General features: G+C 32.5%; 2 protein-coding genes across 4 annotated transcripts in view; one reads left to right on the top strand and one right to left on the bottom strand.

Moving 5' to 3' along the window:
• LOC129216716 (centrosome-associated protein 350-like) overlaps positions 1–13,914 on the top strand; it is a 94,779-nt gene extending 80,865 nt beyond the window's left edge. The window contains exons 26-32 of the mRNA XM_054850933.1: positions 663–782; positions 978–1,213; positions 2,253–2,413; positions 5,731–5,907; positions 7,487–7,526; positions 9,079–10,768; positions 13,329–13,914. Coding sequence (XP_054706908.1) covers positions 663–782; positions 978–1,213; positions 2,253–2,413; positions 5,731–5,907; positions 7,487–7,526; positions 9,079–10,768; positions 13,329–13,704 — 2,800 coding nt within the window. The 3' untranslated portion in view covers positions 13,705–13,914. The remainder of the gene's footprint in view (positions 1–662; positions 783–977; positions 1,214–2,252; positions 2,414–5,730; positions 5,908–7,486; positions 7,527–9,078; positions 10,769–13,328) is intronic.
• Positions 13,915–18,490: 4,576 nt separating this feature from the next.
• LOC129216207 (SUN domain-containing ossification factor-like) overlaps positions 18,491–21,459 on the bottom strand; it is a 109,114-nt gene continuing 106,145 nt past the window's right edge. The window contains exons 15-17 of one of the 3 annotated variants that reach the window (XM_054850395.1): positions 20,614–20,644; positions 19,393–19,445; positions 19,147–19,313 (exon numbers count right to left, since the gene is read on the bottom strand). In XM_054850395.1, coding sequence (XP_054706370.1) covers positions 19,285–19,313; positions 19,393–19,445; positions 20,614–20,644 — 113 coding nt within the window. In that variant the 3' untranslated portion in view covers positions 19,147–19,284. Of the gene's footprint in view, positions 19,314–19,392; positions 19,446–20,613; positions 20,645–21,459 lie in introns of all 3 variants that reach the window. The other 2 variants (XM_054850393.1, XM_054850394.1) reach the window with 2 other exon arrangements.

The raw sequence follows: 21,459 nt of genomic DNA on the forward strand, positions 1-21,459 counted from the left end.
TTGAAAGTTTCACTGACTAGTCTGGGAAATCATACCTCCTGAAACTATATATATACCTCTTGATCATTCTCCATTTAACAGTAATAATTTAAGACCTCAAAGTTTCAAAAAAATATGCAGGCATCTATCGAGGGTATTATGACTGAATGGATTCTTGAACCCCAATTTAATAAAACATACATTGTTCAGTTGTCTAAGAGTTTTCAGTATTGTACAGCTGGTTCTATTGCATCTAATAGTAAAGTTTTAATTAAAGCAACTTTGAAAGAGAGATGGCAATTTTAAAATTTTGCCACACATTTGAAATACATTGGTGATGCTCTGCATGTGTTCATTATACCTTTTACAATAATTTTGGCTTGAAACTTATTGATTTATTTCTAATCAAAATTATGCCAATTTCGGTCAACAATATAATATATTGTTCTTTTAGTGTTTAGAAGCATCTAAAAGGATTTAAAAAAAAACCTGCTGTATAACATGAATTTATCTTGAAAATACCATGAAAATCATAACACATATCATGTTGGATTTTTTTGACTAAATCAAATAATTTTGACTCTGCATGATTTCATTTGTAATTCTAATAATAATAATAAGTATAATATTTTTAATAAATCTTCTGAAAGTTTGTATGAGTAAATATTGTTCATGCACCACAGTTCACTGAAAGAAGATATTAAAAGTGGAAGTTCAGCAACATCTGTGCATACCGTTGATGCCCCTGCAGAAAATTCTGTTGGAGAAGAAATAATAGGTGATGAAGTATCATCAATTGTCATGTAAGTTGGGGCAAAAATATTTCGGGTATGTTCTGCATGACGTAACATTTTGAACATTGCATGTGGGGTCTGTGGTTTGATTGCATGTGTTCAAAATTCGATTTTTTGGCTACCGTTTGAAACTTATGTCACAGTTAGGATTTGAGATTTTCTCAAATCAATTCATGCATTGTAAATTCTTTGTTTTATTTTCAGCTCACCTTCCCTTAAAGATAGATCCTCCAACTCGGATATTTATTCAGAATCATTTGAATCTACCACAAGCAGGAAAAGCATTTTGCTTAGCAGTCCCCTTTCCTTCAGGAATACAAGCCCTAAACAAAGCCTGAAAAAGGATTCAGGATTAGGAATTAGAGCACCCCTAGTCCCTCGGAATATGAGACGTCATGATTCCAGTGGTTCAGATGATTCTTATACAATATCTCATTCAGGTTTGTACTTTTTTTTATTTATGGTTTTAAGACAGTGATTTGAACATGGAGTTTAAAAGCCAGTTTAGCATTTAAAGACAAATGTAAACTTTAGCATCAGTTAAGTTAGTTGAATCTCGCTGGGAGAAAGATTGTTATAATGCTTTAAATTTTTACATTTTGAGAAAGAAGATCTTCTTTTATGATCAATTGCTTAAAGTCCCGTGGGATAAGGAAGGCACTTTGAGAAATGTAAAAAAAAAGGTAGGGTGAGATCAAAGGTTGTCTTAAAAATGGGAAATTGCAGTACCCTCTAAAAAATGTCTTGGTTGCACTATACATATTGGCCGATTGTGATCTATGGCTAAAAAAGAGTAATAAAAAGTCAGGGATCTTCCCAGAGGAAATTTGGGTCCATTAACTGACCCTTCACAAAATCTGATCAACCAAGATGGACCACAAATTATTTATTGAAAAAGCAAATCTGAAAAAAAAAATGCATATTTCCGTGCTAACCGATAATTTTTGGAAGCTTTTTAGAAGCTAAGTTTAAGGGGATCAACCCCTAATCAAGGGCACCCATATAGGGGGCAAGGGGAGGCTCAAGGCCCCCCCCCCTTAGAAATTAGAACTTACTTGCTTTTAGTACTTTTTTCTTTGCAAAAAATGTAAAATCATTTCTTCTCCAGCAATTGATGAATAATTTATGAAAAATGTCAAACTTTATTAACTCTAATCTGTAATGAAATTGGTGTCTATGGGAAAATATCCTGCTAAACCATGGGGAAAATATCTGAGTCCCCCCCCCCCTTAAAATATTGCATATGGGCGCCCATACCCCTAATCCCGCATGCCCGAAACCCCAGACCGACGCTCAATGTTTTAATTTTAAAAGTTCAACATACTAATCAATGTGCAAATCAATGTACTGTTCAATGTACAATACTATCGTAGTATTACTTCACTCATTGTTTCACAAATAAAGTAAAACTAGCTTTAAGTACTGGTGTTTGGAGATTTTTGTTTCGACTTGTTATTAAGCCATGTATTTTTTATACAGAAACTGCATCTGATCAGAGTGATATTGAAGTCCGTATCCATGCATTAGCAGAAGAATTACGCAGGCGTAAGGCTGAAGCTGAAAAACTGAAGCGTGAGCAAAAGAAAAAATATCGAGAACAACTGAAAGAAAAAGAGTTGTCACTGCAAAAACAAATTGAAGTAAGTTTCTGATTGAATTACGTATGTGTGCTTTTGCCATTGCAGAAGCATTATATTAAAAGAAATATAAAAAAAAATTGATGAAAGAAACTTCTCATTGTATCTCTCCACCAAAAGTATTTTAAGTACACTGCTCAAAACAATTAAAGGATATTGTAAGTTTTCGTACAAAAAAAGGTATTAGCAAATATTTTTTTGCATAGAATCAAAGAAGGGACTTACAAATGCAAATTCTTCTTAATTTCAAGCGTCGCAGTATGCAAATTTTGAGTTTGACGTTGAAGACGACATTTCAGTGGCGGCGAATGAGATTTCGCTCTTAACTTATTCTAAGACAAAGCAGAATATAATGATTGACATTCAGTAAGTGCGTTGTTTCGATGAATATGATGCCTCAACGAACTCATTTAACGGAATCAGAAGCTTCTAAAGTGGTTGTCAGGCTAGAGTAAAGCCAAACACAAGCCAAGCCAGCAAAAGCTATTCGAGTTTTGCAAAGTATGATTTCTATGAGATGGAAACGGTTTTTAGAGACTGGAAATGCTGGCTGAAGATCAGGGCAAGGTCGCAGACGGTCAACAACGCTCAACGAAGACCGTTATTTAGCTTTAACGACGCCGAGGCACTGAAGTTTGAATGCCACCCCACTACAATGACACCTTCATTCGGGTACTGGCACCACAATTTTGACACAAACTGTCCGAAATCGCCTTCACGCTGTAAGTCTGTATGCTCGTCGACCAATGGTCTGTGTCACATTAGCTGCGAGACGCCATCGCGATACAGGGAGTGGGTAACAGAGCATGTGAATTGGAGAAGAATTGAATGGAGCAATATTTTTTTCTCTGAAAAGTCCCGTTCTTGTCTTTATCCATTTAATGGCATATTTTCATCTGGAGGGAGCTTGGCACTAGAAACAATCCATCGTTCGCGCCCGAAAATGTCAGATTTGGTGGTGGTGGTGGTGTGATGGTGCATGCTGGCATCTCTATTGATGGGCTCACCGAGCTGCGTGTCATTCCGAATGGAACTCTGACCGGTCGTCAAAGTAGGGGTGAGATCCTCACACCTATTGTAGTCCCTTACTTTGCAGCAATTGGAGGTGACTTCATGTTAATGGACGAAAATTGCAGACCACATCGTTCTTACTTGATGAATAATTTTCTTTTGGCGAAAAGAATCATACGAATGGAATGGCTAGCCTGTTCTTCAGATATAAACCTAATAGAGCATGTTTGGGATATTCTAGGCAACGAGTTTTTGGACGCCTACCACCTCCCCAAACTCTCTAAGAACCAGAAAAAGCGCTTTAAGCCTCATTAATTCCATGCCTCAGAGGTGTTTTACATTGCTGGCCGTCCGGAGTTACCATACCCCCTATTAGAAGCAATTTTCTTTTAAGAAAACTTCAATTTTTTTTATCGCTTTTCTCATACACACTAAGTGCATTTTTTTCCCTTTTGTACCCAAAAGTTGAAAAAAAGTATTTTTTCCTGCCATACAAATGTAATTTTTGTCTCAAATAGTTTACTAACGCCTATCGATAATATATCAATCATCCAAAAAGTTCTCCAGGTTTAAAATCAACCCAAAACCTCAATATCCTTTAATTGTTTTGAGCAGTGTATTAAAAGCAATCTCTGCGACAACTTTGAAGTTGCTGCTGCATTTTTAAAGTCCCTCAGAGTAGATTTTATGTTGGACAAAACATTTTAACCCCTTCCATACCAGATGTTTTATAACTCATTCTAATATTTTGTAACTGAGACATTTTGCAACTTTTGTAATTTTATACAATCCCAATAAAAGAAAATGTACCTTATGATGTTTCCTGTGCTTCTTACACTGGTTGTACACCTAAATCAGCCATGTATGCATATAAGGTTACAATCAGATTTCGGTTTATACATAGCATGTATCCACTAGCAGTTACTTGGTACACAAGGGGTTAAAGCTCAAAGTTTCTGTAAAAATTGTAATGTTATTGAAATATTGTCCTTAGGCCCAGGGGTCCGCGATGCGCTCCAGCTAAAACGTTAATTATAATTGAGATTAAAAGACGAATAACGATTTTTTAATTCAAAACGAAAGCACGTTTATGAGGAATAAAAAAGTTCTTGCTTAAGCACTTGCAGGACACAGTCTCTCCCCCCCCCCCCCCCCGGAACTCTCGGAAGTAAACAAACTACACTTTAATTAATTTTGTGTACATGACGAAGTTCATGTTGTTGCAAAATTATATTAAGTAAAATACAAACATTGAGGCTATTTTTTACAGTTGGGATATTATACTTCGACTAAAACATTTGCTCCAAAATTTTCAAGACTCATGTTGTAGAAATTTTGTGATAATATTTTTGTCCCTAATTGAATTTGAAATAGAATTTTGCTTCTATAACTCAAAAAAATAATGTAAGAAATGAAAACCAGACAAGAGCTCTGAAAAATGTACAGAACAATGAGTTCATCAATTTGTAGAAAAAACGCGTAAAACCATTAGAAAAAAAATAGATTTAACTGCGTCAAATCTTTTTTTTTTTCTTTTTTGCGCGTACAGGGTGGAGGGGGGAGAAGTTTGTAATTTTCCAGAGGGGGTCCGCGGAGGTCTGATGTTTGGGAACCACTGCCTTAGGGTATTCTTAATAAAAATTATTACTTGTAATTTTATGAATGGTATACTATATACTTAATTAGATGTTTTTTGAACTCCTTGCTTTATATTTTGCTTAGTTAAAGAGAAAGATAGTTCTACCTCATACCACTGTTAAATCTTCATAGCAGTTTAGATTCAAAGATTTTTTTCAATTAAATGTTTTAAATTTTTGCGTCAATTACAGTCAGTTTGACTAGACTGATCCAAAAGTTATTTCAAAAACTTCTTTCTCTCTCTCTCTTTTGTTGAGAAATCTAAGTAGGTTAAACTGAAGTTATATTTCTCAACAATACAGGATGTGGGTCGGGATTACAGGATTAGATGTTTAGAAAGGCTTTACAGTGAAATTTGAACAATTTAGGAAGCTGCTGTATTTACCCCATTCAATTAAGACGTAGAAATTACATTTTTATGCTTTTCACCCCGCTGATTTTCTTAATTTTTCACCTTATATAGAATACCTTACCGTGTTTAGATTTCATGTTTTTTATTTATCTTCATTTTTGCTGAAGTTTATATCATAAAAGCATGAGACCTTTTTTTTTACCTTGTGCTATGTTTTTAAATCAAGATGAATTTTACATTATTATTATTAATACTAATATGTATTTGTATATTTTATTTGGATATTTTTAAAGAATCATGCACTAAATATCTTACTTAGGCATATAACCAGTACATTCAGCAAACAAAGCATCAGATTGAATCTGCAGTATCCCTTCCTCAAACTTCTAACACCACCGTAGTAAAGCCTCAAATTAAATGGCCTCGACCAGAAAAAATACTTGAATCTAGGAGACTTAGAAAACAAACACCATACGTTCATGATACATTTTCAGAAGTAAGTGTATTTTAAAGATCTTTTCTCACTAAATATTTTCCCATTATCTTTTTTATTTTAATTTTCTCATTTATAACCAGCCTGTCTCACTTAGAAAGACTTCACTTTTATGAGTTGAGGAGAGAAAAATCAAAAAGAGTGAAACAGACAATACGAGAACATCATTATCATGTGAACTCATAAGGTCTCTGTCTTGGACTTTTCTTTAAAAAAATGGAACTCCCTGATGGATTTTTTAAAATATATTTTAAAGTTACTATAAAAGCAATTATTTTCACGAAACGTAGTTTTTGCGAAAATAAATATATTTGAGTTTGCGAGTTGAAAATTCTTCAAATTTCATAACAACAAAACTAAAAGTCGATATTTTTTGTGAGGATTAAATTTTCACAATCACAACAGGCTCTCTGAAATCACAAAAATAAATGCTTTTATAGCATTTTAGAATATTTTTGATTATGGAGAAAAGACACTATTGTTTGTTGCACCCTGCGCTTCTTCTCATGATGATGAAGCCTTTGTAATTATAGGGATTTTTTATACTTAGTTCAAAAAAAAAAATGCTTAAGTTCCTGGTGCTTACTGAAAGCATTCATTCTAGTTGAACTGGCATTTTTATAAAATAAAATTAAATATTGTAATAAAAGAGATTTGAAGTTAAGCAACATTTATCAACTATGGATTATAACTAATGAATATATGTTTTTTTTTTCCACTATCTTACTTATAATAGTTTTCTCATTTATGTTAAAGAATTGCTAAGCATATTGTTTTAAATTGAAGGGAAGATTCTGCATCTATGTATATAGCAGCATCACTAAAATGAACTGTGCAATTGAACACATTTTTCAAGTATTCATAAAAAAGACTTTATGTATGTACAAAGATACCCACCACCAATATGGATTGTGCATAGTCACTGTGGTAAATACAAAATCAAAATTTTCAGTTTGTTTTGCAATATGAAATATGTCGTTTTGTAGAGAAAATATATTTTTTTACAAACAGTTTTTTTGAAAGTAATAGCACAGAATCTGATGTTTGAGCACTGATGAAACAAATGTATTTGTAACAATTATGTTTGCTGCCAAGTACAGATAATTTGCAGTAAAACGCTGTAAATACTTTCATTTGAATATGTTTTTTTTTTTTTTTTTTGGTATTTTATTATATCTGATATCTCATGTAAGTGTATATTGAATCTAATCAATATACACTAACAAAAATTTATTTATTTATTAACTAGGTTATTAACAATTTTAATTTCAAATGATGTAGCTGTTTGGAAGTGTATTAAATGTTGTTAAATGACACTAAGCAAAAAAGTTGATCCCTAAAAAAATACATTTGCAGACAATGTTATATTTTGCCTAGCTCTGTGAGGGTGCATGTACTATTGTTAAAATCTATATTGCATAAATTTATTTTTTAATTTTTGAAAAAAAAAATTAATTTTAAATATTTATAATTTATGACATATTTAAAGCTTGAATTATCAATATTATTAATAGAACAATAAAAATATCCTTATTGCATTATACTTTGTTAATGTGTGCTGATTATGGTTGCATTTTTACAGAAAAAATCTGCTGAAATTAATGGAAGTAGCCCAGAATCAGGTAAATATTTTCTCATTGTAGTAATTTGCTGTGTAATATGTGCTTTACTGTGTTAATTTGTTTTGAGCTTTTTTACCAGAAACAAAATCAGCAAATGCTTAGATTTTAAAGATTTTGATTCACAAAAGATATTATAACTTTTTAATGTAAAAGCACTTATTTTCATGAGCCATAATTTTCAGGATTATAAGAATGTCTGTGATTTCACAAAATGAAAATTTTACAAATTTCATATGATCAAAACCGAAAGTTGACTAGACATAAAGATGAAATTTTTCGCAAAGCTTAAATTTTCACAATTGTGAGGGCCTAGCGCAAAAATTAAGCCAAGGAAAAATAAGTGCTTTTATAATATCTGCAAAAATTATTATGCCATTTAGAAAAGGGGCATGTAAGTTGTTTTTTGTCGTGTATGAGAAAGCATTCTTGATAACTAACCTTATTTGTGTCGGCACTCGCCTCTTGAATAAAATAAATAGGAACAAAAGGACGAACTTTATCCACACTTACTTGTGAAATTAGAAACAGAAGACAGCTATATAAAACACTTTAATAACTATTCATTAACTGGAGACCCAGGTTTTAAACAGCTAAAATTGATTTTTGTTTCACTAGTTTTTATTAATTTATTTACGAAATTCAGTCTGGAGTAAAATATGTGACATTTGGAAATGTTTTGTGTGGTCAAATTGAAGTTTTATCCTTACTGATAGCAGCGTGTCTTTTAGCATGAAGCCTTAGGATAGGATTTATTACGGCTTAGTTGCAAAGAAGTGGTTAATAAATTGTAATGTATCTTTCAGAACAAGGAAAGAGAAAAATTATTTTCATAATGAAATGTTCATGGCAAGGATTGCTCACAAAGTCTCACTTGCTTTAGGGCATAAAGCAGAAAAATGGACCCTACGTAAGTCCTTCAATATGAATTTTCGGCTTGATCCGAAACAAAGCCCTTGGCACAGTATAGCCTATTAAGACTCTTGCACCATAAAATCCAATACAGCCAACTAAATTAGACTTGTCATTTAGATATCTTCCCGGGGGGAGGGGGGGAGATGTATATTCAATGCAAATTTTATTTGAAAACAATACTTATAACTACACTTATATGCAAATCATTCATTTTTCAAAGCTAGGGGTGGGGTCAGCCCCCCCCCCATCTTTAAAACCTCCGTAAACAATGGGTCTGTCCTAAACTACTTTGTTAAAAACAGCTTTTTCAGGCAAGAGGGGGGGGGGTAAAGGCTTCTGCTTGTGTGTGATTAAAGGTACTTAAAACTGAATACCTGATATATTGAAAAAAAATTTGTATATATTTTAAAGATATTAGCGAAAACAAAACATTTTTCTAAGGATATCTTGATGCAACTATAAACATTCCTTTTATTGATAGTTAGTTTTTTCCTATATTAAATGTAAATGTGTCCCAAAAATTGATTATCTTAGCGTTATTCTACTTAATATTTTTGCTTCATATGTATTATATCTAAACTAATAAATTGTTAAGAATGTATCAGAATTTTAATTTGTATTTCTATTGAACTTTTTGTAGCTAAAAGTTTCACTGAAAGAAGCCCAGAATCAAGAACACGATCAGAAGTGAAAACGTCTGCATTACCTTTGTCAGTGCAAGAACTATCTACAATAAAAACAATTAGCAACAGCTTTGTAAATAATATTTCTGCAGAAATAAAAGAGCTCTCCTCAAAAGGTGATCAGAGTAAGGATTCTGCCGGAGAAATTTCGTCACTTGAAGTAGAAACTTCAGAAATAATCAGCGATCACTCAAGCAGATCACAGGCCCAGTCCAATGATTCAACTCATTCATCGCTAGAAAAATCTGTGGAAGAAATAGCTGATAAGTATGAGAAAAGCTCTAATAATGTAACGGAATCTAAATCAGATACATTCATTTCCGAGACTGCATCTCCATCAAATCACACGAGTAATGGAAAACATACAGATGACTCTCTGTCCCACAAATCCTCATCTGCGGGCGAAGAGGGCAATTACTCGGAAGAATTCGTTGATGATCACGATTCTGACCAAAGCCATGACAGCAATAGGACGGTGCTCAATGAATCCACTGGATCTTCTGAAATGGAATCATCGTCAGAAGCACACTCGGTTGTGAATACTGGCTCCGTAGACGAAGAAGTTGATGCCGAAAACTTTAAATGTGACACCTCCAGTGGATGTCCAGCTCCTCATTCAGATGCTTTTGTTAAAAAGCTTATAGTTCCTGATAAAAAATCAGTGCCACAAGATGCCATAGAGTCAAGTATTTTACAAGTGCCATTTTCCAATTCTAAGTCATCTAGTAGTAGTAAAAAAACACTCAAGATAAAACCGAATTCAGAATTATTTATTGTGAATGTTGCCAATTATATGTGTTCTTCAATACTCGATGAGGCTATTAAAACAATTATTTTTCTAAAGAGGAAAAAATCAAATTCTAATCATTTAAAAAGCTCTAATAGTTACAACATATTGGAAACTGTGGTTAAAAAATCATATGTTCCTGTGCAAAATAAAGATAAAACAGTTCTAGCGATTGTTAATCACTTAATGGAAAAATATTTAACTAATTCTGTTTCATCTATTGTTAAAACATATCAGACATTTAAATCAAAATCTTTACAGGCAAATAATGAAAATAAATATGCTGTATTTGAAGATGCTGAAAATACAGGAAGCAAATTGGAGGTGGATTTATCCCTACAAACTACTCATTTTCCGAGTCTGGTTGACAACTACGACCAGGTAACGATTCAGTATCCTCAAACTCTCCAGGATTTGAATGACAATAGCATTTTCAACAAATCAGTCAACTGGTTGGATGGTGCCTTTTTATCTAGCACAAACGAATTTCAAGTGCAACAACTTGAGCAACAGCTCTTGCTTCAGCAGCAGTACTCTTTCTACTACCGAAAAATTCCCAACAAGCCTCCTCCGCCATACACGCCCCCTTCAACAGGAGTATCAACAATCTCCCTTGTGAGAGAAACACATGTGGCCAAAGTCCAAGACATAAAATCTATTACCGAAAATATAAGCTACGTCTTGGATCATATTGTTGATGTGGTGTTGGATGGCAAAAAACAAGGTCTCTCAATAAATGAGATCTTGGCTCCGAAGTTTGAGAGCATTGCAGAACGATTTGAGCTTGTCGATCCTAGTCAAGTGATTTTCATTGATTTGATATTTGATGTAACAAAAGAAATACTACTGGAACAATTCAGGTAAATATTTCATATTTTTATGAATTATAAAAATGCTTTTCAATTTGTTTGCATATTAGACGGTGGGGTAGTCGAGTTGAGACAGGGTCCATCTACTTTTTTTGAACCAATAGCCTTTTAATTTCAGTAATCCTTATGCTAAAATCTGCAAGTGTATTCTCACCCTTTTTTCCTCAGGACTCCACCTCTTGTACTTACATTTTTGCTATTGTTGTATTTTTGGTCCAAGAGCATGGTATGAGGTGCTTCAAACAGAATGCCCCAATTTCAAATACTAATAATAGATTTTAATCTCGTTTGATCATGCAGGAAATACTAATCAAAAATTTCACTCAACCCTTACTTGACCAAATTTTTAAGTGAGTTATTTGAATTAAAAGAAGGCATGCAAGTTAAGCAGAGAGTATTTCAATGGTGGCAGTTTATTTGTTTTTTGTCTGTTTTGGATCAAATGTTAGACTATTATTCATGCAAATTGCTTTTTCTTAATACAGTAGAGCCCCAATAATTTGGATTAATTGGGATCCGACGAAATCCAGAACATCGAAAATCTAGATCATCCGGAGAATGAAACAAAAAAAAAACATACTTACTGAAAATGACCTTTATATGCAACACATAGAATTACACATAAACAGTAAACAAGTTTACTTTGTTATTTATAAAGTCTGTAATCTTCTGCTGCGACAGTTTAGTTTGATTATATTCTCCCTGAACAGGGAAGTCGGATTCTAGGAAACAGACAAGTGTCTCGGGAGTTTTCTTATCATGGCTTAACCCAGGGTTGGATTTAAGGGAAGGCAGGCGGGGCTACTGCCCCGGGGTCTCCACAATAAAATTTTTACAAAATATCCTAACTTTCACGGGTCGAAAATATCGGATATATACATATATATCAAAATATTCAGATATATATCAAAGTATTGGATATTTTCGAAAATATGATGATCTTTTCAAACCCTGATTAGGGGCCTCCATTCCTTTGTTGCCCAGGGGCCTCCACCCTTCCAAATTCGACCCTGGCTTAACCCTTAACGGGGGGGGGGGGACGCGGTCTCACAGACCGCTCAAAAGTTCATCCGATCACCCGTATTTCATTTTCAGTCCGATTTAATGGTTTTTCCTAATAGCTTTCTGTTTTGCGACCTTGAACACACCCCTTGCTTATCAGTATCTTTAGGCAAGCGCGTCTCGTTTAAATTTCATTGCATTCTTTAGAAGTGGTCTGTGAGACCGAACCTCCCCTTCAGTGTTGCAATTTTCGCCAGTAGTAGACTTGGTTTTTAACGTCAGTACCGTGGATATAGGTTCATTCATCTTATCCGCGTTACGCGGAAGAGATGCAAAATATTCTGGTTGAGATTGAGAGCTATTTGAAATATTCACAAACGTTACGCAATGATATTCTAGGGACAATAAAGACTCAATTATTCCTCGAAATACGATGAAAAATACTAATAGTTAAAGGGCTGTCAAAATTTTCCCATAACGTGATATAATCAATTTTCTGGTACTAAAATGTTCTGTATATATTAAAGAACTAAAATAAAATCATTAATAAGTAATAGATTCATTTTTATTATGAATAGTTCGTTTTTTACTGCTGCATATGATTTTCTCAAAAAAAGTCGTAAGACTCTAGCAAAATTTGCTCGGAAAAGGTATATTTCAATTCAAAATTCAAAAATATTTTCCCCCATGCTAATAAAAGTTCAGAGAGCATCTAAGGCAAATTACAGGAATGTATCTTAATTACAAGATTTTTAAAAAAATTATAAATAGAGCAGTCTCTGAGACCTCATGTCCCCTGTTACTTCCTACTTTTTCACCTCCCCTGTTACGGGGTTAAGGTATTCTGCTGAAAAGATTTCAGACTTTTTTATTTCAGGATACGAGGATTAACCCTCTCATGGGCAAGACCGTGTTATGTCGTTCTTTGAGTTCCATTTTCTCTGCAATACAACTTTTGAACCAATTTTTTCCCCCATTGAGGAAAATAAATTGATTCAAAAGTTGCATTGGCAGGAAAAGAGAATTCAATCAGCAACATAACACGGTCTTGCCCAAGAGAGGGCTATATAAATTAATATTATGAAATTTGACGATCGCTCTGCAAATAAAAAAATCAATCAAATTGATCGATACGGACTAACGGGGTTCGAATTTACGGGTTCTACTGTGTTTATTTTTTGGCACTCAACAAATTTTGCTAAAAAAATTTCTTCCACACCCCTTTTGCATTAAATATATTGTTTTAGTAAAGAATTATTATTTACTTTGTACGTAATAAGAATAAATATAAAGGTATGTCAAAAAAATGGTAATTTCTGTTAGTCGGCTACGGTGACTTTTCATTGTTTATAATTAATGATACTAAATATTTTATAGAAAATAACTATCTTTAACCTCATTCCTGTCATTACATGCAAAGTATAACCATAATGTGAATGACTTAATGTAGTGGCAAGTCTGTTGCGATAGAATTGCCCTTATTTATTATTTTGTGAAACAGTAGCACAATAGTACATTTATATACTATAATTTATTTTCCTTGCAACAGTGAAACAGATCCAGAACCCCAGCCTTGGTTAAGGACTAGAAAACTTACACCAAAGCCAGCATTCCCTGTGGACAAGAACCGATTGATGAAAGTACTGGAGAAAGAAGTCCAACTTGCACTGAAACTTACCTCAGAGAGCACGAAAATGTCTCGAAGGAAGCAAACCTTGTGGTCTGCGATGAAGTTGGGACGTAAAAAAAGGGACTTTGTCGACACCATTCTCATCAAAGAGCTGAAAGAGGAGGAACCGGAGTGGGTAAATTATGACCAGGATGAAGTCACGGTAAAGTTTCAAATCGCAGATTATATACTTAACCTCTTGGTTGATGATACACTGAAAGTTTTTCAAAACCTTCAACACAAATGCCATCAGTGATTTAAAAAAAAAAAAAAACTTCACAACTGCATATAATCAAAGTATGTACAGAAATAATACGTCAGTAATTTATAATCAAAATAAAAAAAGTACTTGTAAATTGTAATAAAAAATACATTTGTATGTATTTCATTCATAAAGTCAGAGAGTGTATAGCAAGGGGAAGGCCAAGAAATAGTGCCCCTCCCCCTTTTTATTTTAACAAAAGTGTTCCTTACACTTCTTAATTTTAATATTTTTCAATTTAATATTCCTTACATCTGTATGCACCCCTCCCCCTTCTCAACCCACCCTTTTTCCCGAGAATTACACTAGCCCAAAAAGGTAGCTTTTATTTTTTTTAAACTTCAAGCATTGTATATAACTCATATTTCTTTTACAATATGTTTGAAATTCATTAATGGTGATTCAAGTGTGATTTACTGCTATAGTTTTGTTTAGTCATTGTCTATTAAAAATACTGCTTTCAAATAAATTTTAATAAGTTAATTTAAATTAAAATTTTATTTAAAAATAACTGAAAATAATTAAGATATGTTAGCTACACTCAATTCTTTATTGAAGCTTATTAAGCTTGACAGTAAATCAACACTTGGATCACTTATATTTGCTACTTGGGGCATTGCGGCCCTCGTAGGTCAAGAATCCTTGCTCTATTAGTCTGTGATTACAGTCCTGAAAATTGCTCAACTATTGATCTTCATTTTAAAACCTTATATAGTTTATGTTCCAAGTATTTTCTGCCATAGGTACAGGGAATCTATTTTTTTTTTTCAGTTAACATACTAAACTCCCATTAGGGCCGTTTCCATGGACATTTTCAACCCCGGAAAAAAACCTGCTTTTAACCGCATTCTGGTTAATTGTGGGGTTTATGTGGAATCTTTCTACTCCTGCTAGCCTCTGGAGTGAAAGCGATGTTTTTACCCAAAATGCATTACGCGAAACAAGTTCGTCTACTAGCCGCTAAGGATGCTGGGTAAAAACCGCTTTCTCTGGTACAATGGGAGAACCTCTTTTTTACATGGAAACAGGGAATTTTTCAATCGTTTTTTTTTGTGGAACCAGAGCAGGGATTTACCGGGTCGAAAAGCGCGTTATGAACGAACGTGGCTATTGTATAAATATGTCTAACTTTCCAGGGAAGAAAGCATATTCGACAAATGATGAGAGCTAATTAATTAATTAACAAGAAAAAAAATGTTTGATTTAGAATCGCATTTTTTTTTTTTTTTGTAGAAGACTTCTGAAAAAAATGTTTGCTGTAGAAAAGGTGAGAAATGCTTAGCACATGCCTCTGCTTGTAATTAGATCTGATTTGCATGAAATATTGGAAGCATTATTTGTTTTAAAATTACTCATATTTTCACAAGTCTCAGAAGCTGATCATTTTTTGAATAGGTTCTTCAGCATTTTTTCTAATTAAAACAATGAACTAGTCTCCTTGATTTTTATTATATTTTTTCTATTTTATTAAAAATCCTTTCAGAACGAATCTCAATATTGCTTTAATTTTACAATAACTGTCAACTAAATAGTCAACTTGGGGGGGTTTTTTGTGTAGACGAGCTGTTCAATGTAATGTTTAAAATTACAGTTGAACCTCATTTATTCGACCCTCGTTTGTCTGGATAATATGGATGAAATCTGTAGACTTTTTGTTTTTACTTCCTTTTACAAAAAATTAGGTATTGTATTTGCAAAAAAAATTTCACTCAAAAATTGACCTTAATTTCCATTTTACTCACCCCCCCAATGAATGGTGAGGTTTTTTTTTCAACTCGATCACACGTGGATAAGTGCCCAAGAACGCATAGACACGCGCATATTCATTTTGACGATTCCCTGAGTTAATTACAATGAGTTTTCTCATGACGTATGTATGTTGCATAACTCAAGAACGGAATGTCCTAGAAAGTTCAAATTTGGTACGTAGACTCCTAATGAGGTCTAGTTGTGCACCTCTCCTTTTGGTTGCATTCGGGTGTTTCTAAAGAGGTCTTTTGCCCGTTTTTGGGGGGGGGGGAATCATTGTTAATTTCGATGTGAACTCTTATGGTGTTATAATTTGGCGGACACTTGGCGAAATATCGCCAGTCTTTTGGTCGCCAAGTTTAATTGCCAACTTGGCGACAAATTTGGCTTTTTTTTTTTTTTTTTTTTGTTAAATCTGATGACAATTTGGCCACTGTTAGTGATATTTAGAGTAAACTATTGAATCATATTAAAATTGCCAGTAATGAGGAAATGACATTAAATTGGAGTAAAAGGAAGTCATGTGATGCAGATATCAGCTTGTTTTGTTTTATGTTCACATGCAGTCTAACCACCGATTAGATAGAAAGGCGAACATCCAAGCATCCAATGCAGGCAGAAATGGATGCATCTATTAGTTTTCTGGGACGCCAGCTTTTGCAGATGTATGTTAAAATTAGTATGCATTAGAAATGTAAAATTGTAGTGTAATGCCAATAAATTAAACAGTCACTTTCAAATGAGCAGAACAGGCTATCAATTTTTTACTTTTCCCCCTCATCGATGGACTCGTCTTAACTAGATATTTGCCGATTTCACATAATATCTACAGTCTGCCCACAGGTTAATTTTAAATTATGATATGTACCAAACATTACTTTTTATTTTGACTTATTAATGATGAAGTATTTTGCATCATTTAAACATTATTAGTGTTTGAAATACAAGAGAGTGGACCTACTGAAAATGCGAGTATTTATTTTTATATTTTTTAGCATAAAGTAAACAATTCTATTAATTTTGTTCCAAAACTTCTTTTTTATTGTAATGAACTGTCGATTTAAAAATCTGTTTTGCTTGTAATCCAGATTGTCACTTCTGTGGATTGCCTTGGGTCTCAGTTAGTCTGGATAAATGAGGTTGTACTGTAAATCTTTTGTGTCATTTATTTGGTTTTATCTACATAAGCCTGTCTATAATGCAAGTCTTAAATTAGTTAAACTATGCCTTGACAATGTTCTTTTCTTTTTGGGGAGTTCAGCAAAAAAAGACATGTTATTGGTATGGATTCGAGTTTAAAAAATTTTGCAAAGCTACTTCGAAAGTAACCCCACTCAACTCAGCACCAATTATCCTTTCTTATTAACCCAAAAGAAAGTAAACATTGTCAAAGTCATAGCTCAACTTATTAGAGTCATACTATACCTTGATCAGTCAACTGGTTATTTTCAACCTTCTCCGTTTTGTGGAAAGCAGGTTAGTTCAACGGTATATTGATCAACTGCAGGTTATGATGCAAACCAATTTGTTGAAGCTCCCTGCATTCAGCCGGCTCGTAGACCTTTCTTTGTAAATGTGACCAATATGTCTTTTAGCATTTTGAACCTCGGATGATGCAGCGTTTGCACCAAAAGTATTTTGCATTCAGAAGATCCGTTAAAATGTCTATTTATGCTATTGCTCTACTAAAATTGCTATTAAATAGGAACATTTAATTAAATCATTCTTTTATATCGTGTAATACATATATATTTAATTTTAATATATACCATAGTTATAAAAGTAAAATTTCAAAAAAAAATTTAAAACATTTTCCAAACATATTTAGACGATACCTATGTTGAGAATAACGGCACTTGTCCAGAGGGACTCTTCTGTGCAAGTTTTGGGAAAATCCTAGGTTTTTAAGAATCAACTAGAAGTGTTCTTATCATGAATTCTAAGCTCCAAGTACTTTTGGTGAAAAATGCTGTACTGATATGCTCAAGAGGTTACACATTTTAATTTTGTATACACATAGTTGTCAAGTTGTTATGTACATATGAGGCAGTGAGAAGCAATGGAATGTAAGTGGACATTTTCAAGTTTTGAATAAAACTCCTTCAAAGTTCCCCTAGGTAGACTTTCAGTGAAAAGTTTTTCTAAGTCATGCTGTATAACAGTACCTACCAAGGCAACCAGTACTATCTCGTCCCAAGACAGAGGAGAGGTTCACCTACCATTTGAACTGGTTATGTTTAAATTTTTAATTTTGCCACTTGCATCCCTTTACTTCTCACTGCCTCATATAAGGTTTATAAGAACTTGAAAAATGAAGCAAGTAAATAATTTATTTACTAAAATATCTTGCTTAGTTTTTATACCTACATTTAAATTGCAAACTCCTGAACAAGTGCAAGTTAGCTTAAAAGGGAAACTTTTTCGAATGCCTTCAAATTGTGATAAGCAAAATATTTAGTTTTTTTTTTTTTTTTTTTTGCTAATAAGAGTTTTCACTGTTAAATAAATTTATTAATGCTTTGTATAAAGTGTAGCACTATCAGCAGATTGTACTAATGTGATATAAAGTAGTTCTTCAGGTTTGCTTTGTTTTAATTAGTGAATGAGTGAGAAACTTTTCATCTCCACATGTTCTTCTAATGATTCACTGCAAACAATTCTTCTTTCAGATATTTTGGTGTTCCTTATAAGTTTGAGTTGGTATTTTGCTAGCTAATTACCAAAAAGAAATAATGCACCTTTCATGCTGAAAATAGACATGACTTATTCAAGCACAAATTATGCATATGTGTTTTAGGATTACAAGTTAGTCCTTTTTGCAATAGATACGCTTATTAGATTTGTTTTTTACATTGAAAAGTGGGTTTCTTGTGAGACCGAAAAACGTATGATGCATAATTTTCAATTTTGTGCTTTACCACTATCTGTTGTAAGCAAATTATAGAAAACCTTAATTGAATTTTATGAAAAGATGCATTCTTTATTTGATGGAGTTGAAAACAAAATTTATAGCAAGAACATGAAACAAAACTTTTAAAAGTGATGACATTTTATTTACTTCTTCCATTTACATGGCGTCCCATATTTACAGATTATATTAAAAACAAAGGTTTCAGGATAACACAAAAATTGGAAAGAAAGAAATCAACACTTTTGAGCTTTAGTCAGTTGGTAAGATTAACTGGCTAGAAACAATGATATTTTCCTGTTGGTCCCTAATATTGCTGAATGTTAAATTAAGCCGATTGAAATACATTTGATCAGATAGATTCTCTTTTCTAATTTCATTGAAATTCCAAAATAAACTTAATACAGTTTCTCCAAAATATAACAGATTTGATAGCCAATGAAACAGTAGAAGTCTCCTAAAAACAATCTGAAAATGAAACTTCAATCATGTGTAAAAAATAGACGAACAGCAACATGACAGTAACTATACAAAGATAAATTAAAATACAGAAACAAGACTAGATAGAATCCCTTTTCTGAAATTTCAGGAACTTTTTGAAACTAAATCTTCTGCCGTTTGCTAAGTTGCCATTCCCCGACTGTTGATTGGCCACTCTGGAACTGATTACTGATCCGTTCGTGAGATTTTGAAGAGGGGCTCCATTTAACCTTCTTCCTTTATCAATTACTTTTGTTACTAAACAGCTGACATTACAGTTTTCGCACATGTGATCTGTCCTTTCCGACGCATGCTTCGATTTTATGTTTGAAAGCATGCATCCGTCAGAGTGGGATTCGGTCTTTTCAAAACAATGACTAGGAGGATTTGAATTTTTACTTGGTACACTAGGATTCGAGATGGTTCTGTGAACTCCTTTACTGCGCTTTCTGTTTTTCTTTTTTGCCTAGATAAAAACAGAGGAATTGTTAAGATTTTGTAGATTAGATCAGGGAAAACAAAAAAGGGTGATGTTAAATTCTTACTTTTAACATGGGGTCGAATATTGTTGGTGGTTCGACAATAAGCACCCCTTCTGCTAAAAATAGAAAGAAAAAAAATTGTTTAAAATAACAGTTGAAATGTTTCAGACAAATTTCAAACTTGTTTATACATTTAAAATAAAAGTTGGCTAGCAAGATTAACAAAATCAGTTCAATTAATAAAAATCAATAAATAATTATGCTGATTTTAATTGTTATTTCTGTTTTATGAATACAAAAACGCGTTATTAACTGCAATAGAAAAATTGACATTTTTTGTACGATTTTGGAAAATAAATGAAATTGTTAAGTGGTGGGGAAAATATGTTTGGTATTTTTTATAATAAGAATTGCATCGGGAGTTTTTAAACAAAAAAAAAATTGTTTTTTCTTTTTTCAAAATATCTAGTAAAAAACCAAATACGTAATGCATTTTTCAATTGTTTTTCAACTAAAAAAGATTTTCTTGCTGATTTTCATTTACAAAAAATCAGCAAACCTAATTAGCATATTTAAATTTCATATCAAATTAATATCCTACAGTAAAACTAGTGTAATCCATAACTATGGATCGTAATTCTGAAGTTATTGAGATACTTGAGGTTTTTAAAACCAAGTCTGGTTCAACTTATGCCAGCAATCTTAAAACAAAATGAGACTTTAAACTTGAATTCTTCCAGCGTCATCAATTTTCAATAAAGAAAATTCTTAAAATGAACCCAAAAAATCTAGTTAACCCATCACAGCAACAATTTCAGGCTAGAAAATCATTTCCAAAAATCTGAACTTTTAAGTCTAACCATATGTTCTTAACCCTAAAATTCTAGCCTTCAAAAAATTTTATATAACGATTGATTCATGTATGTACCAAGCTAATTTAGGAACACAAATTTCGAAGAGCAACAGGTTATAAGCATACAAGCCTCTCTTTCCCTTATGACACGATAAACTAAATCATTCTTTTTCCTACTTCTATATAGTGTGCGGTTTTGAAATGTCTTATTTTTAAAAAATTAAAATACATTAATATGAAAATTAAACAAGTTTCTACACAGAACTCAAGCAACATGTGATATGCTTAGAAAACACACTGTATATGATGCACACCATTTTCAATGTATCAATCTATTTTCCTTAATCCAAAAATTTTAATGTTTCAAACAAAATTTCTCTTTAAAAGATTAAGTGTTACTATAAGTTGATGAAAAAATAAGTATGCCTTACCCAAAGGGAATCGGCTCCCTTTTTAGTTTCACTTTCAAATGATAGCATGAAAGGTTAAGAATGAATATAATTCTTCACTTTTTTGCCTTTTAAAAAAATTTTCAGGTAAAAAAGGCCAATATAGTCATTTATAAATTACAAAATTAAAATATTCTTCACTCTTGGCTTGTATTACATAAAGTATTCAATTATTGCAACAACTAAATAGATGAAATTTATAAATTATATAAAATCAATATTAAAATAATAAAACAAAATCAATACATCTAAGTAAGATTTTAGTCATCCACATTTCCTTTAACAGACATCACATTGAGTTCACAATATTTATACAAAATATTGAATTAGCCATTCATTCATTTATTTTAACATTATTTTCCTCTTCAAATAAAAATGCCAATAGAGAGGGGAAAAAAATAAAATTCAACAATCCTACAATTAAACTAATAGTACCATATAACTAAAACATTTCATCTTTGCAAACACCAAATACAACTATGTTTCAATTGAACTTCTAAGAAGCAATATAAATTGTACTGGACTGAAGTGAATGTAAATATTGAGCATTGTAAGAGTATTCATGTGAATTTGTTCATAAAAACTAAATTTCAAAATGCATATTTTCAACTTTTCTGAACAAATGAAAATGTTTGACTTTTATTTAAAAAAAAACTTTTTTCTATAAAATTAATCATTTTTTGATGCTCCAGATATGTTCCAGCAGCCAGCAATTTTACTATTGATTTTCAGATCTTTTGAGTTTCAGATTTTAATTTACTATTTTTATAACATAATGAAAATTTAAAATATATATACAATATATTTTAACAAAAAATTTGTTGCGAT

This window comes from Uloborus diversus, chromosome 2 (genome assembly GCF_026930045.1).
Source record: "Uloborus diversus isolate 005 chromosome 2, Udiv.v.3.1, whole genome shotgun sequence".
Lineage (NCBI taxonomy): Eukaryota > Metazoa > Arthropoda > Arachnida > Araneae > Uloboridae > Uloborus > Uloborus diversus.